At 45.7% G+C, this 17,779-nt stretch overlaps 1 protein-coding gene across 1 annotated transcript; it reads left to right on the top strand.

Annotated features, from left to right (window-relative positions):
- The first annotated feature begins 8,090 nt into the window (after nt 1–8,090).
- On the top strand, nt 8,091–10,512 carry JUN (jun proto-oncogene). Its single transcript, XM_004679053.2, has one exon. It carries the CDS (start codon nt 8,323–8,325, stop codon nt 9,322–9,324), a length of 1,002 nt encoding a protein of 333 aa, XP_004679110.1. The 5' UTR covers nt 8,091–8,322; the 3' UTR covers nt 9,325–10,512.
- The last annotated feature ends 7,267 nt before the right edge of the window (nt 10,513–17,779 follow it).

Below are 17,779 nucleotides of genomic sequence, written 5' to 3'. Positions count from 1 at the left end.
GGACCTGGCTTCTTTCTGATCTCCTCAGCCTTGTGAAGTTCTGAGTGCTGAAAAGACATCACCATCAAGTTGATGGTGTGCACAACGGATATGCATTCCTCCTTGACGAAAGACCTAATCTACACATACTCTCTGACAACCCATTCACTTTCAATTTTCATCATTTTTGCCTCTTTAGCCCAGTTGTGATCTATTTGTATATTCTAAGCTGACAAACTCCACCAGAGCAGAGACTGGAACATGCCCAAACCAGCAATCAGTCTCAAGCAAATGAGAACTAATTTTGTAGAAAGTTGATCCATCAGAACTTCCACGGTACCTAATATAAAGCATAGATTTATTAAACACCATCTACATCAAGCACTATACTTAGTCTCTAGTAAGCAAGACAGGTCTTAAATAAAGCACTTGTGTGTTCGCACACACATGTGCACACTACAAGGAGAAATACGGTATAATAAATTAGGATAAATTCTATTAAGAGGAAATTTGCATTCCCTGACTTCAGGTTTCCATAAAGGGACATTTCCTAAAGCAACTTTCTTGCCCATGTTCTCCATCCTGTATGCACTCCACATGGAAAAGGATTGAGTTATCTGATTGCATGCCCATCTCAGATACCTGTTCTCTATTGTCAGGATCAATTTGTCTACAGGATACGCATACTCTCCTTTTGGAAGAGACTTGCAATACCCACCAGGGCCCAATGGGTAAGTTTAATTTAGGGTTGAAATCTTAGGAAGTCCACTGAAGTGATGCCCTCCTGTCAAGCCTATATCCTTTGTCAAAGTGACGTTTTTATCTCTGTTCATCTCGTTGCTGTATCTAACTTTCAGTCAGTTCTGAATTCAAGAGTGAAAGAGAGGGGTGTTATCAATCCCCCTCATCAAATCCCAACTCCACTAAAGAAAAATACAACATAGGGACTTAAAAGAAAGTATAAAAGGGGAATCTAATTTCGATAGGGTAGAGTGTGGTATGGAAATCACGTCGTCTCTTGAGGTGTCATTTAAACTAAAAGCCAAAGGAAGATAAAATTGGACGAAGAGACAGGAAGACAGGGCTATGATGAAGATTCTTAGACAGGAAACAATTTGTCTTGTTTGAGGAACTAAAGAAGTCCAGTGTGGGAGGCACAGGGCTGGTCACCAAATACTTGCAGTTCTCTGCCTTCCAGGCAGGTAGGATTGCACTTCCTGGTTCCCTGGTGCTGGGTGGGGCCATGAGACTAGTTTTAGCCAATGAAATATGTGAAGTGATATGTGATATTTCAGGCAAAGGGACTTGGTTGCCTGAAAGACCCTTAGAAACTCTCTTTCCCTCTATCATGAGATCTGTAATGTTCCTGGGAATAAGTCCCAGGAAGGTGATGTGATCAGAGCCCCTGCCAACCCTCACAGATATGGCGGAGGAGTAAGAAATAAAGGTTTGTCTTAAGTTTCTGGAATTTGGAATTGTTTTTTTTTTTTTTTAAAGATTTATTTATTCATACAGAACTGGGGTACAGGCCAGAGATGCAGAGGGTGAGAGGATTCACCAAGGACAGAGTGGGGAGCAGAACAGGCAGATCGACGAAGTACACTGCTGAGGGGAGCAGTGGGCGGGTCAGGAGAGGTCTGCCACGCCATGTGGTCACCTCCGGGGCAGGCGGGAATCGAACTCATGCGGAAGCGGCTTTAGATTCTCAGTGCAGTGCTTTAACCCGCTGCGCCACCAGGGAGGGCCTGGAATTGTTTTTTACTGTAGTAGAAACTAGGTTACTCTTACTGGCAGAGTCTAGACCAGTGTGACTGCAGATTAGTGAGGGCCAGAGGACCAGGCATGGCCTAGGCTACAGGAGATGTCACAGACTGGGTAAAAAAGAGTGGGGGAGGGGGGTTAGCCCAGGTCTAATAAGAGGCACTTATGGGGTTTAGCATGGGTGTTTTTTCATGTATAAAAATACCAAGGAATGATGGCTATTTGACAACTTGTCCAAAAAAGGAGGGAGAGGCAATGGGATAAAGCCTAGTAAGTAAGGAGCAAATAGTTGAAGGTGAAGGATATGAGGCTGGGAAGATGGGCAGAGTTCAGTTATATGGAGTTCTCTTTGTTCTGAGTTAACACTATTAAAACATCCACTTAATTACACTATGGAAAGGTTATTTTTAAAAAATCAACAAGCATTTACTTACTAACCTTTGATCCTTCTATATGCCAGGCACTACATTTAAAAATTGGAAATACAAAAATGAGTTCCTGGACTTACAGTCAGGGGCATAAAAAGACATTTACAAGGTTACATGACAAACATTCTCTGCAGCAGGTAGATGCCCCAGTGTGATGGGAGCAAAAGAAGATAATAACTACTTGAGAGTAGAGTGGGAGATGGGATAACAGAAAGTTTCAGAGGGTGTAATTATTTGAACCGGGTCTTGAAGAATGAATAGGAGTTTGCTAAGTGGCATTCTGATGATGGATAAAAGTAAATGCAAAGACAGACAAGAAGATGTCAGAGGAATGGAAAATGTTTGGGATGGCTGAGACTCAGAAAAATGGGGGGAATGTGTAGTGCAGGGTGTGGCAGACTGTATTACAGTTCACAAACACTGGTTGTCCCTCCCCATTGACATCAGGCTTGGCCATGTGAACAGCTCTGTGCAGAAGCTTTAATCATCATGTTCTTTTCTATCTGCCATGACAATCAGCAAAGCTTCAGGAAGGATTCTAGAAATGTGTGTATAGATGTACAAGAACAGAGACCTAGGCATGATGGACATACAGCATAAGTAAGAAGTAACTGTAAGTCAGAAATATTTTGGAATTGTTACCCTATACAGAGGTGTACACTCTCAGCTCTCTGACTCCAGGAACATGAATAGAATTGCATGTTATTACACCCTTTCAGTGAAACATGGTTATGTCACTAGTTTTTGGCCAATAATATGTGAATGTAAGTAATGTGTTGTTGCTGGTAAGAAGCATTTAAAGCCAACAAGAAAACACCTTGCATTCCTTCCCCTGTCAAGGACATGCATCAAGATGAAATCTTCTCCAGATTTGGTCTCTGAGTGAGCACAGAAGTCTGAAGCCTTCTGACTTTGAATATGGAATGAGAACAAGGAATCAAGGTTTTTTGGTAAGCCACTGAGATTATAGGACTATTTGTTATGGCAGAAAAACCTAGAATATCACGAATAATAAAATTTGCACTTAGATATAGGGTGATGTTAGAAAAACAATAAACATTCATTCTTTTAATTTTTCTTTTAGGAAAAACTAAGAGTACTCATCAGAAGCCAAAAGAATGGTGACTTTATTAAACAGTTTCCTGTGATCATTTAGAAGGTATGTCATAAACCTAAAGAAAAAAAGAAAGAGATTGCAAAGCAACACCTACTAGCATGTGTTCATGGTTATAGGCTGCATTTGGAAACTTAGTACAAAATAGAGATGCACTCAGAAAAGAGTTGGCCAGTTTGCAAGCAGGAATGAAAGACAAGAGAGGATCTATAAACTTAGAGATCGATTGTGTTAGAAGAGGCAATTGTCAATCTCGACTAGTAAAGTGTAAAATTAAGAACTGTTTGCAGCAAGAAAAAGCCAATTAAAACCAGCTTTGAAATATGGATCGCATCAAGGGTAAGACCTCAAACATACTGTACAAAACCTGCAGATAAATTATTGTCCAGTATGTGCTTTCACTTGGACAAAATGGTTCTGGAAGTGTGACTCTCCCACTCAAGTCCAATAAGGATAGAGCACTCAAAAAGCAAGTCAGGAGAAAGAATGAGAAAGATCAGCAGGCATAACAGCAAGAAAGCAAAGAAATATGGCAAACCATATAAGTATATCTAGAAAAACCCTGGCTTTGGCTATTGCCATATGAAATGCCTGAAATCAAATAGATAAGCAGCCCTTATTTTTTTAGTTGTCCTGCCAAAACATCAACCTGGATTAAAGGAGTTCATACTTGAGATTTAATATCACTCTGTGCTCCCTCAAATTTTAAAAGCTTATTTAAAAACATATTTCCCTGAAGCCTGATTCAGATGTAGAAGACACCTCAACCAGGGATCATGGGAAACAACAGATAGAGCAGCTACACTCAGGGAGAAGAAATGGAGGAGGGGTTACTGTGCTCTCCCATTCTTTTGCTGTCCAGAGTCTGTTATCTCTGCCCCATTGCTGCATGAGGATGTGCAGGGTAGATATCTTGCATTTCAAAAGAGAGGTACATAGGAAGCTGGTGAAGAGGATCTACTATACATCACCCAGAATCTGGGAAATGAGCTTGATACTGTGACTCAATGTGTCTTCTGAGGTGTCCTCTGAAGAGGAAAGACTGAGGGGATTCTGTACTGAGGGGATTCTGTTTGTGGCAGTAAAGTTAAACATTTAGTGAACATTAGTGTCTCTCTTCAAGACACAGGATTAGAAATTTAAAGTCAGGCATGGCATGTGGCTTGCTTTGGCCACTGACATGTGAGCAGAAGTGCTGTGTGTCACTTTCCAGGAGAATGCTCTGTGACTGGTCTGCCCCTTTCCTGCCCCCAGACTAGCTAATGAGACTCATGTGTGGAGATGAATCTTCCCACCACCTGTGTGGAGATGAATCTTCCCACCACCTGAAGCAGAACTTTTGTGCAGACCCACAGTGGGCTTTAGTGTGAGTGAGAAATAAACTCCCTTGGCATAAACCACTGAGTTGTTAGGGCTATTCTGTTATAGTACCATAACCAAGGTTATCCTGACTGATAATGGGAGTGAAAGGTAGGCCTGAAGAGTGGGATCCAAAAATGAAAAGCCCAGTTCTCTTAGGCAGGAGCAGCTAAACACTCCTGGTCTTCAGAGGAAGCCAACAAAGGCTACCAGGCAGGGGTGTTAACATGAACAGTTAACTATTATGCTCAGGCTCATTTATTATGGACCAAATATGCTTTCTCAACAGAAGGAGAAAATCAGCCTAAACCTGCTAAATCACATAAGGCAAAGAGGAACACACAGAAATCTAACACAAAAGATATGTATGTATACAAAGTCCTACATTTTGAAGTTACAAGCACAGGAGTTCTGAAAAGAGGCTCTGAAAGGAGTTAAAGAGGATCAGGAGGATGATTTCTCTATCCCACCCTCTAAGCTTCATTTCCTCTGCAGCCAACTAATACTTTACCAAAAAAGCCTCCCAGAGCCAAGAAGATAAAACTGGGAATATAATAGACCTGAGGTCAGTTTCCAGCTGTCTGTGACCTGAGGAGGTACTTAGCTCTTGGAGCTTCTGCCCTCACATGTGAAAGCCATAGACTAATATACACATCTCAAGATGGTTGTAGGGAGAACCAGCATATTTGAATTGCTTAGATAAATGCCTGGCTGATAGTAGGTGCTTCATACATACAGAAATTTATTTTTATTTCTGTTACCATTTTTTTTTAAATGAGTATAGCAGCTGATTTAAAAAAAAATAATAATCAGGGCAAGATCTAGTGGATAATTCCTCTCCGTGGATGAAATTACAGAATCATTTACTGTATCCCTGACCCCACCTCCACTGCCGCTCAGGGTCCGACTCACAGCAACCTCTCAGTTTTCTCAGAGAGGCGAACGCCTGGAGTGAAGCAAAGTTATCAGGATTCCCCTGGCACCGGCTGCTATTGAATTGCTGGTTCCAAACTCTTCAAAGTCACTTAAGTCTTCGGGATAGGAACCCATGGTCAGAAGCTAAAGGGCCAGAATCAGAACCCAGAAACAATAACCGGCTGCTGCCTGTCCCACTTGAGCACCGGTCCGCAGAACGCCCTGGGGAAGAGCTGACTTCTCACCCTTTCCTGCCATCCCTCCCGGGAATCAGGAGTCGTGGTGCTGCCAAATCATTCTCTTATATCCTGACATTCCTTGGAAGCTCTGGAAATGCCCAGGAAGGGCAGCGAGGGGGGCTGTTAGGCGACGGTCTCCTACCCCTAAGGGGATCGTGCTATGCCAACTCAGTCCAGCGGGGTGGCTCGCGGAAGGAACCGAGGCTCAGAGAAGTTGGATGATCTGCTCAGTTTCGCCCTAGCAGCGCTGAGCACGAGAGAAACTACCATTCCCGACTTGGGTATTTTTTCCACCCTACACTTCTGTCCCTAAGGGGTGGAGGATGGGAGAAGAGCACATAACCACCGAAAAGCCATCACTTACATGTGTCTAGCGCTTCCTAGAGGCTACACAGGATATGGCCCACCCCCCGCCGGAGCCGAGATTTTAAATCCTAGTTGTTCCCTGGATTCGCCTGGTGACTTTTGGCGAGTATCTGCAACTCTCGCCACTCATTTTCTGAGAAGCAAATCCGAGAGAGAAAAAGAGAAAAGTGTGTGTGTGTGTGTGCGTGTGCGTGTGTGCGCGCGCGCGCGTGTAGAGAGATGTGAGTTGAGCTTGTGCGTGTTGTGCGGAGGCGGACAGTCTAGATAATCACACGGCTTCCCTGAGTTTCGGATTCCCTAAATGCCCTAAATTTCCAAATGGACGCTGAGCTGCTTCCATATTCTACCCCCTACAAAAAACCTCCCCTCCGAGGCTGAGCTGTGAGTCCCTCGCACCCTTTCTCCCACGGGCAGGAGGGTGAAGTGGGGGTGCAGCGGCGACAGCTGAGCGCCAGTTTCGAGAAATGCAAATCCGTCGGCTTGTAGGCGCAGCCGGAGGCTCGGAAGGTCGCTCCTGAACTTGAACAGAGACAAACTTCGGAGCGTCGTCAACATGGGGGGCCAACTCAGCTAGACCGCCCCTAAACTTAAACCCGCTTTCGCTCGCCCCCATTGGGGACTTAACTGAGCCACCTTAAGGGAGGTGCGCCCGCCCCCCGGAAGTGCGGGGGGGGGGCACCGACCCGGGCGCTCAGCTTCACCGCCCCGCGCGCGGTGGCCAAGTGCCCGGGAATGACTTCGAACCCCTCAAGTGGGGAAATACCACCCACCCCGCGCCCTCGGCCCCAGACAGCTGGCCTAGTGCCCCAGCCTTCCGGATCCCCGAGTCCCTACATTCTCCACCCGAGTCCTGAACTTCAGCCCGGCTCCGTCCGAGGCTGAGAGAGCCCGCGTCCGCACGTCTCGCGGCAGCCACCGTCACTAGACAGTCAAACCCCAAGACGTCAGCCCACAATGCACCAGGCGGGCCGGGAAAGACGCGTCGGGGAGGGGAGGAGAGAAGAGCGGGGCGCGAGTCGCGCGGGAGGGGTTGGGGGGGTGGTGGAGAAAGAAGGGCCCAACTGTAGGAGGGCAGCGGAGCATTACCTCATCCCGTGAGCCTCCGCGGGTCCGGAGAAGAATCTTCTAGGGTGGGTCTCCATGGCGACGGGCGGGCCCGCCCCCCTGAGAGCGACGCGAGCCAATGGAAAGGCCTTGGGGTGACATCATGGGCTATTTTTAGGGGTTGACTGGTAGCAGATAAGTGTTGAGCTCTGGCTGGATGAGGGCTCAGAGTTGCACTGAGTGTGGCTGAAGCGGCGAGGCGGGAGTGGAGGTGCGCGGACTCACAGAGAGACGGCACAGTTAGTCAAGACGGCAGTAGAGTCCGAGCTGCACATCTTATTTTCTTCCGTCTTCTCACCAACGGCCCAGAGCTAGCGCCAGTGGCTCCCAGGCTGGTGCTTTGGGGAGCACCCGGAGAACCCCTTCGCCAGCCGTCCCCAAGGGGAGAACCCCGCTGCCCGGGCGCAGCTGACAGCGCGGAGAGCGGCGACTGTCCGCCCTGGGGAGTCCGGCAAGCAGCTGCAACGACCGAGAACTTTCCTGGCCGGGAGGACAAGGGACAAGTGGTCGCGGGTCCCGAGACGAACTTTTGCAGCGCTTTCCTCCCGAAGCGGCCGTGGCATAAAGACCAGCAGGCGGAGGAGAGAGGAGAGGCGAGGAAAGGGACGCGCGCCCAGCTTCGCTCGCACCGGTTGCTGAACTTGGGCGAGCGCGGGCCCTCCCCTTCGCCGCGGAGGAGGGAACAGCCGTGCGAGTCCGGGCGGCGGAGATCCGCCGCCGGCACCACTGGCGGGGCCGCGCTGACCTGCGCCTCCGAGGGAGCCGCTGTCGCCGGGGAGCGCTGCGCCGAAGGACGCTCAGTGAGTGACCGCGACTTTTCAAAGCCGGGCTGCGCGCGCGAGCCGACGAGTCAGCGTGCAGGCGGCGTCCCCTTAACCCTGCGTTTCCTGGGGCGCAGCGGGGAGGACAGCCAGCGAGCGCGCGCGCTCTGAGACAAACTTTCCTCGCCCAAAGTCCCGGGAGGCGCGAGTGTCCCCGGCTAGCCTGCGCGCTGTTGCGGCCCCGAAACTTCTGCGCGCCGCCCAAACTAACCCCACGCGGAGAGCAGGACTGTTCTATGACTGCAAAGATGGAAACGACCTTCTACGACGATGCCCTCAACGCCTCGTTCCTCCAGTCCGAGAGCGGCGCGTACGGCTACAGTAACCCCAAGATCCTGAAACAGAGCATGACCCTGAACCTGGCGGACCCGGTGGGCAGCCTGAAGCCGCACCTCCGGGCCAAGAACTCCGACCTCCTTACCTCGCCCGACGTGGGGCTGCTCAAGCTGGCGTCGCCGGAGCTGGAGCGCCTGATCATCCAGTCCAGCAACGGACACATCACCACCACGCCGACCCCCACTCAGTTCCTGTGCCCCAAGAACGTGACGGACGAGCAGGAGGGCTTCGCAGAGGGTTTCGTGCGCGCCCTGGCCGAACTGCACAACCAGAACACGCATCCCAGCGTCACGTCCGCGGCGCAGCCGGTCAGCGGGGCGGGCATGGTGGCTCCCGCGGTGGCTTCGGTGGCGGGCGGCAGCGGCAGCGGCGGCTTCAGCGCGAGCCTGCACAGCGAGCCGCCGGTCTACGCCAACCTCAGCAACTTCAACCCGGGCTCTCTGAGCAGCGGTGGCGGGGCGCCCTCCTACGGCGCCACCGGGCTGGCCTTCTCAGCGCAGCCCCAGCAGCAGCAGCAGCCGCCGCAAGCTCACCACCTGCCGCAGCAGATCTCTGTGCAGCACCCGCGGCTGCAGGCCCTGAAGGAGGAGCCGCAGACGGTGCCCGAGATGCCCGGGGAGACGCCGCCCCTGTCCCCCATCGACATGGAGTCCCAAGAGCGGATCAAGGCCGAGAGGAAGCGCATGAGGAACCGCATCGCCGCCTCCAAGTGCCGGAAAAGAAAGCTGGAGAGGATCGCCCGGCTGGAGGAAAAAGTGAAAACCTTGAAAGCTCAGAACTCGGAGCTGGCGTCCACGGCTAACATGCTCAGGGAACAGGTGGCACAGCTTAAACAGAAAGTCATGAACCACGTTAACAGTGGGTGCCAACTCATGCTAACGCAGCAATTGCAAACGTTTTGAGGAGATACTTTGGGGGCTGAGGGGCAAAGGAGAAAAAATAACACAGAGAGACTGACTTGAGAACTTGACAAGTTGCAAGAGACAGAAAAAAAGAAGTGGAGGACTAAAGCCAAGGGTATCCAAGTTGGACTGGGTTGCGTCCTGACGGCGCCCCCAGTGTGCACGAGTGGGAAGGACTTGGCGCGCCCTCTCCTGGCGTGGAGCCAAGGAGCGGCCGCCTGCGGGTTGCCCCGCTTTGCGGACGGGCTGTCCCCGCAAGAACAGAACGTTAGACTTTTCTTTAACATTGACCAAGAACTGCATGGACCTAACATTCGATCTCATTCAGTATTAAAAGGGGGAGGGGGAGGGGTTACAAACTGCTATAGAGACTGTAGATCGCTTCTGTAGTACTCCTTAAGAACACAAAAGGGGGGATCTGGGGGAGGGGAGGTGGGAGGGAGGTTTGATGAACTCTTTCTGGCCTGCCTTCCTTAACTGTGTATGTACATATATATATTTTTTAATTTGATGAAAGCTGATTACTGTCAATAAACAGCTTCATGCCTTTGTAAGTTATTTCATGTTTGTTTGTTTGGGTGTCCTACCCAGTGTTGTTTGTAAATAAGAGATTTGGAGCACTCTGAGTTTACCATTTGTAATAAAGTATATAATTTTTTTTATGTTTTGTTTCTGAAAATTTCAGAAAGGATATTTAAGAAAATACAATAAAATATTGGATAAAGTAATCCCCCCACCTCTTTTCTGCATTATCTATAGATTATCTACCTAAGGGGACTTGAAATGCTTCAAGTCACTCTCAGTGCTTTGTAGTGTCAACAGTAAAAGTTGTTCTCTCCTGGACTTTAGAAATGACTAACTGATGCTCTCATCAAGTATATTCTTGCCTCCCCCAATTACCTATACAGTTGCTTACAAAGGGTAGTGTGAATTTTTGGGTGGAGAGCATGAGCCCACTGAGAAGTCAAACACTTTAAAGTTTAGATAATGATATCAGGTGGCATGTGTTGTGACCATTTATGTTAGTAGAAACAATATATGCTTTTCCTCAAAGCAGGAACAGTGGCAGATTTTTACAAAAGATGTATCCTTCCCATTTGGAATCTTCACTTGAACAATAACTAGGTAAATGAGATGGTCTTTGCTTATGAATATAACAGTATTCTTGACACAAATAAACATATTCAAATACCAATAACATCTTGAATTCCTTTCCCTTTGCTACTTTTTTTTTCTCAAGTGATATACTGGAGCTTTCAGTTGCTGGGGTTAACATTAATACCATCAGAAATTAAGAAGAACTAGAAAGAGTCAACATAGCAGTTGCAATTCTCTTTCTCTCTTTCCCACACATGCACACACACAAACACCTATGACTAGAGAGATTGGAGTAGTTTACCATTTCGGATCCTTCTATGTTTTTAAAATTGGTTTCTAAAATAATGGGTTTTGTTTAATTCTTATAAACTCCCTTTCGAAAGATGATAATCTAGATATCATGGGAAAGATTTGAAAGAGAAAGCATGAATACCAACCTAATGATTATGGGTATAAATCAAATCTTAACTCAGGGAAAATAACAAACTTGAATTCTGCCTACAGATACACAACTTAGGGGATCAACAAGGCAGACCTCAACAAGGGAACAATTTTTGCTTGGTTGCTTTTCATCCCAAGAGCCAGAGTGATTATCAAGCAGCAAAAGCAATTTGATATCCAGGAATATTTCACAAACCACTAATTGAGGCATGGCTGTTTGCTCATTAACAGTGCTCAAGTACCCAAAAGGTCTGGGAGTGCCAATATCCTGCCTGTGGCTGTAAAGAGTCTCTCCTTAGGAGTATATCTAGGAGTGGAAGAGATTAGATAGACTTGTGAGCCTTCTGATCCACTCCATTGTAATAATGCTTCTTTAACAAAGGGTTACTGGGAGTAGAGCCCAGTTTGCCAAACAGGGAATTTGCCGATGTCAGCAACCCGGAAGGTGAGTTGATTTTGACCATATGCAGGAATAGTCAGCAAAGGGACAATAAAGCACTGTGGGGTGGGGCTCTGTGGAAGCTAAACAAGAGCCAACTAGAAAAAAATAAGCAGGCTGGGGAATTAATTACCTGCAAAGGTAGACTAAGCCCAGACAACAGAATAGCTCGGAAAAGCCACAGCACTCCCCAGTTTGCTTTTGACTCCAGTGGTTAAAAAAAAAAAAAAAGGCTGAAACTCAGGCCTATTTCTACATTTGTTTCAACTAACATTCTAAATACAAATCCCTCAAACTCTGACTTTTCTAACCAAAAAAGGATAGCATAAGTAATTATGGCAAAGTAAACATTGGAGACAGAAAATTCAGTTAGTTACTTGTAGACACTCAAAGGTTAATTTCCTTATAGGTATTCAATGAGTTATGGGAAGGGGAAACTCTAAGTTGGAGAAGATAAAGCTAGTAATAAAGTCAAAAATCCGTTTCACTTATTTGATATATATGTAAATATTTCAATCAGAGATTCGTGACCCATTCTATCCATTGATGTAAAATCTCATGGATTCAGCAAAAATGCTTACAAAATTGTGTGTGCATGTAACCCCATCTTCAGGTCTAGAAAATGAGGAATGTGTGTATTCCCCACTGAACTTCTATAGCATTTTAGCACAACTTTATTCTACTTTATCTCCTGACCAGAACTGTACTGTACTCATCTGTTGACTCCTAGAGCAGTGCCTAGTATTTAGGAGATGTTTATAAAAGAAGTATGAGATGACTAAATGTAGAATTGAACATAAACCCTCATCCAGATTAACCCAGGTCTTCATGTCTTACAGTATAATATACCTCATCCATTTCTAGTGCCAAGTCCAGAAAGAATGAAGACCTCCAGAAGAGCCAAAAATGGCCAGTTCCCACGTTCTAAAGCATAGTTTTCAATGAATGTTCTTAAAAGAAACTCTTAGCACATATGTTCTTACAGCCACACAGAGGGTCTCTTCCCTCATCTATAACACAAGAGTGCATCTTTTCATATAAAATGACTCTGCCTGAACTTGGAGGTAGCCCTGGGTGGGAATAATATATGATTGTTAGACATAAAATGTATTTCCCAATGTCTTTATTAAAAACAACTACTTCTTTGGTAATAGCAGGGAGTTTTATGTTTGTAAAGGTAATAGACATCAGGGGTCCAATATTTACCTGACAACAAATATTAATACCCAATATTTTTTAACAGAGACAAGGACTGATCTAAGGTAATATTCCCCATGCCTTTCTATTGCTAGAAAAGATAGACATTAGCTGAAGCGAGAATGCATTTCTCAGACAATGCATTTTAGTCTGCTCTGCCCCTATTTCCATCCCCTATTTCTATGTGGCCTCTCATAGAAGAGGGGAAGAGGACTGGAAGCTCGAATGGCTCCAAAAGTTGAACTATCCCTTCCTAATTCTGGAAGCTGGCCCCAGTTATTTAGTTTCAGACTTTTTGACATTCCAAAGAAAAGCATTCCTCTGAGCCTCAGTTTCTTTGAGGGCCTATACAAAGTGTGGAGATTCACTTGTAAACCACTCACAATTCCCATTCTCAAGAATTCACCATCTAATAGGGAGGAGTGCAGAGATGAAGCAGAAAGATGTGGCAGATGGGGAGGAGGAGGCAAAGAGGTGACATTTGAACTGATTTGATAGGACACACCAGGCAGAAAAGCTTGGAGGAGGAGCTTGCATGCAGGCACAGGGGCAAGGGGAAATGGGTATGTTAGGGATTTATAATCTGCTTTTGGAGAGGCTGGGAATGAGAGTGTGAGAAGAAAAGAAAGATGAACTAGGAATGCTTAAGGGTCAGGTGGTGAGATAACATCTATTCCATGCTGCATTTAATGGTTACCCTGTAGGTGACAGAGTCACATAGAAGGATTTGAAGCAGGAAGGTACATAGATTCTCTCAACAAAAGTTTCATTATGGAAAGAGTTTGGATGATGGATTGATGGGAAAGAAGCAGGTAAAGAAAGCACAGTTGACCTTAAATAATATGGGGGTTCAGGGTACCCACTAACAGCCTTCCCCTCCCCATAGCTCACACCAGCCACCCACCATGGCAAGTCAAAAATCCAAGTATAACTTTTGACTCCTTCAAAACTTAACAACAGTTTACCCTTCACTATTCAGAGGGATTGGTTTCACACACAAAATCCCCCCTCATCAGAATCTCAGGGTGCTCAATTCCCTCATGAGAGCCATCTTTTATCTACAGATTTGGTATCTGCAGATTCAATCAGCTGACAGCCATGATTGGTTGATCTGTAAATGAAGAAGCCAAGGACAGAAACAACATGTACCTGTGTTGTTCAAGGCACATTTATATCAAAGACTAGTTTTTAGTTTGATTTAGCATGCCATGGTAACTAAATAGCCCTAGAGGTGGAGGCAGCATGGAAAGCAGGCAGCTTGCCCATTTCTTCCTGCATAACTTTCTGAAAAGTTGGACTTAAAGAAGGCTATCAGGAAGTTCCCTTGTCATCTATGCCGCGTTTCCCATACTTCAACCTTTCCTCTCAGCTGTGTCAATCTGATACTTGAAGAAAAGTCATTTACAAAGTGGTGCAAAGGCTACTGTCTGTCTCAGTGTCAGAATGCTCAAAAAAACATAGCAAAGGAGGAGACTTCCTTGGTCACAGTTCCAAGTTGGTCATCATCCATAGGACCCAAACTTGATGTGATCTGGCCACCCAGAATTGATTAAATTCAGTGGGATGAACTGACTCAAACTAAACAAACTATTCAATGTTCAAACATGAGGTCAATGTTTTTAGGTTGGGAAATTGGGTAATATCACTTTATATTCATATGACACTCATTTTACTCCACAGGTAATATTCAATCTTGTTTTGTCTTATGTCCTAGGAAAGGAAGGAAGGGTGAAATTCACAGAATGCCCCACCTGGGAATTTATCATCTAATAAGAGACACAGTTATCATCTGATAAGAGACACAGTTATAAAGAAATTTACCAACAAATGTATAGTTCTGCATTTGACAAGTACAGTGAAGAAGAACTGAGCACCGTGAAAGGATGATGTAAATGGGATTGGGGATAAAGAAGGCCTTTCTGCAGAAATATGGAAGCGACACTTATTAGATAGCTAAAAATTCATCAGGTGAAAAGCAGAAGAGTAGTAAGGAATTCAACACAGAAGTCAGCATGAGCAAATACAACCAGTGAAGGAGGTGAGCATTCCTGGAATGGACAACAAAGGAGAGGACAGTGAGCAATGGGTTTTTACCTCATAGTTTCTAAAGTGCTCTCACCTCTTCTACCTCCTTTTATTTCTGACATTACCCTGGAGCTATGTTTCACAGAACAGAAGCTCGGTTTGCAGTGAGTTTTAAATGTCTTTGTTGTGGCCCCAGTCCAGTAATTGGGGAGGCCATGATTAGGTTTGCAGACCCAAAAACCATACGATCTCCTATATTGTTCCAGGAACCCGACATCCTCGTAATTCTGATTCCTTTGCCCATCACATGTCCCTACTTTTACTTCAAGGACCCCAAGGAACTGAATTAGTTATCAGAAGTTTCTTTGATGTGCACAGCATCTGAGCAAAAGTAATCAGATAGTCTCCTGGGGTATTTCATCCACACCACAGCACCATCTAATGAACTCTGGTTGACCTTCTGCAAACTTCTCCTCTCTGGAGGGGCCAGAGAAGCCCTGTTATTTTCTTCCCTTACAAACTTGATGTGTACCCACTAAAATTCATCACTGCTTAATTTACTACCTGCTTAGATGATAGGTCTCATTAACTATCTGGACAGAATCTGGGCATTTCCAAAATTTCGTTAAGATTGCCTGTCTACCAGGGCCCTCTCTGGTGGTGCAATGGGTTAAATCACAGTACTGCTAAGCTAGCTGCAGCTGCTTCAGGGCAAGTTCGATCCCTGGCCGGGAAGGTGACTCACATGGCACAGCAGACCTCTCTTGTCTCTCCCATTGCTCCCCTCAGGGGTGTACTTCGTCAATCTGCTTGTTCTACTCCCGACTGTCTCTGATGAATCCTCTCACCGCCCCTGCACCTCTGACCTGTACCCCCGTTCTGTCTGTATAAAGAAGTCCTTTTTTTTAAATTGCCTGTTCATCAGCTTTGAGGTTCATGCTCAGATGGAAGAAATTGGCCTAACCTTACCACAAGTCTTGAAAAAGACTAGTCAGGTCACTGTGCTACTACATAACTGGTCATCCTATCTGGAAAGATACTTATAGGGAGTCACAGAAGACACCTTTTTATGAAAGAAACCTACACATGAAACATGATCAGGGATGGCTAATATGGAGGCTTGGCAACATCATCATCAGCCAGGGGCTTTCCACCACTCTCAGTCTGTCAAGGAAGTTCTTTGTGTGGACTCAAGATAGCTGCAGCAGTTCCTGGCATCATAGGTAAACACAGTAATCACCAGCAATGCAAGGATGTTTACTTTAATCTTTCTCTAATTTTATTAGCAAGAGAAACCATCCCTTGACTTTCACTACCTCCGTGCAGGTGGACTCCTGCTCAGGTTCCACATGCCTATACCAAAACTCATGCCTGGCAAGGGAGTGAGACCACCACAATTTGTCTATGGTCATGATTCACCCCTTGGGGTCACATTGTTCTAAGCCCATGGAAGAGTTAATACTAAACGTAAATTCTTTAACTAAATAAAAAAGAAGTCTCTGATTGCAAAAACATGCAATGGATATGGCTTTGAGGTTGATGGGTAGTGGTGAGTGCTCTACGCCAAGTAATTCTACTTCTTCTCTTTGATACAAAGTTCAATGATATTTCCCTCTCTCCTACTTTCTTGAAATTGTGTAAGAAGACTTGTCACTTGTGTCAGCCAATGAAATATGATCAATGGTGACTTACATCAAATCCAGCGAGAGAACCTTAATTATTAGTGTGTTATTCAATATGTTTGTTGTTTCTTTTCACTTGCCTTGTTATATGTTTCTTTTCACTTGCAAGTGTTTCTACTATCTCTGTGGAAGCACACAGATGGAGAGCCGATCAACCTGGACTCCTAAATGACCTAACATGAACAAGAAATTAAACATTTGTTGTTTAATTAACACTGAGATTTAAGGGCTACTTATTATTGTAGCATTACTTGGCATATCCTAACTGTTACTTCCTTGACATAGTAAGAAATCTACCACTGTGTGATAAAAACAACTATAGATACCATTTACTAAGCTTCTATTATGTAGTAGTTACTATCTAGGACTTACAAGGAAAAATGTTAGGGCCAAACAGTATAGATGAGAATAGTGGACATTCAGTCCTCATTCCTGTTTATGGTAAGTAACTGGTGGGAGTCCAGGTCTTTATGACTCCAAAGAACGTGCTTAGTACGCACATGACATTGTTTCTAAGGTATACTGTCACATGAATTTATTTCAGTTGAGCCTTACCATCTCCCTGCCACAAATACTGCTATTATGTATATCAGGAGACTGAGGAAGAAAATTAACTTACCAGTCTCCACAGGCTTGAGAAAACAGGAGAATCACTGACCTTCCCACCTCTGCTCACTTATTGTTCTGCCCACTTGAGTAAGTGCATTAGGGAAGAGGTACTATGGGTTAGAGGAGGCATGGGGACCTCAGAATACAGTGCCCAGGGGCTAAATCCAATCTCTGCAGGTTGTAGTTAAGGAACATGGAACAAACCCCTAAATATTGCTAAGGCTCAATTCCTTCTTTTATGAAAACGAGGCTGATCATGGCTATCCAAGAAGCTTGTTGGGAGGATCACATATGTACACCCCCTGGTGAAGCTGGCAAGGAATAATTCCCCATTTTTTTCACTGTAGACTTGTTAACTTAAGGAGGGATGATAATGAATTCCCGCTTTTAAGTCACACACACATACACCACCCTAGCTGAAATGAAAATGTTTCCCATTAAGATTCAACGAGGTCTCAGAGGGCCTGCTTCTTGGTCATATAAGGGCTGGCAGGTCCTCTCTGCAGGCTGGAGGAAAGTTTTGTTTCCCCAGCTGCACTCGCAAGGGAATGCTTTGCAGGCAAGGCATTGGGAACCTGTTTGGTTTGGCTCAGTCCTGTCAGCACATTCAGGAAGTGAACTCAGAAAGAGGCAGGATTTCAAACACAACCAGCTGCACACAAATGCCCAGGCAGTGAAATGTCTTAACCAAGCAGGGTGCCTTTCGGCCTGGGTTACCCTGGATGCTGTCAAAGAGTCTCTGAGAATGGCCCTGTGCCAGAAAAAGAAGAAGCAACCACTGCACCCAGGCAAGGGCCATGACTTGCATGGAAAAGCTTCCAGAAGGGCTGTGCAAGGGTCATCTCAGTCACACCCTGCCTTAAGCAAGACAGTGATGAAGACTCAGCTCTCAAAACTTTCTAGGTGGAGAGGCTAATGTTTGTAACCCTAGAGTCCTGAAGTCAAGGTGAGGGAAGGAAGAAAA

The sequence above is a fragment of the Condylura cristata genome, unplaced genomic scaffold (genome assembly GCF_000260355.1).
Source record: "Condylura cristata isolate star-nosed mole 26May11 unplaced genomic scaffold, ConCri1.0 scaffold00008, whole genome shotgun sequence".
Classification (NCBI taxonomy): domain Eukaryota; kingdom Metazoa; phylum Chordata; class Mammalia; order Eulipotyphla; family Talpidae; genus Condylura; species Condylura cristata.
Note: the sequence above shows the minus strand (reverse complement) of the source record. Positions and strands in the feature narration are given on the sequence as shown.

What these genes read in the sequence shown, in the direction of transcription:
- JUN (XM_004679053.2), top strand. Translation starts at nt 8,323, where the DNA reads ATGACTGCAAAGATGGAAACGACCTTCTACGACGATGCCCTCAACGCC.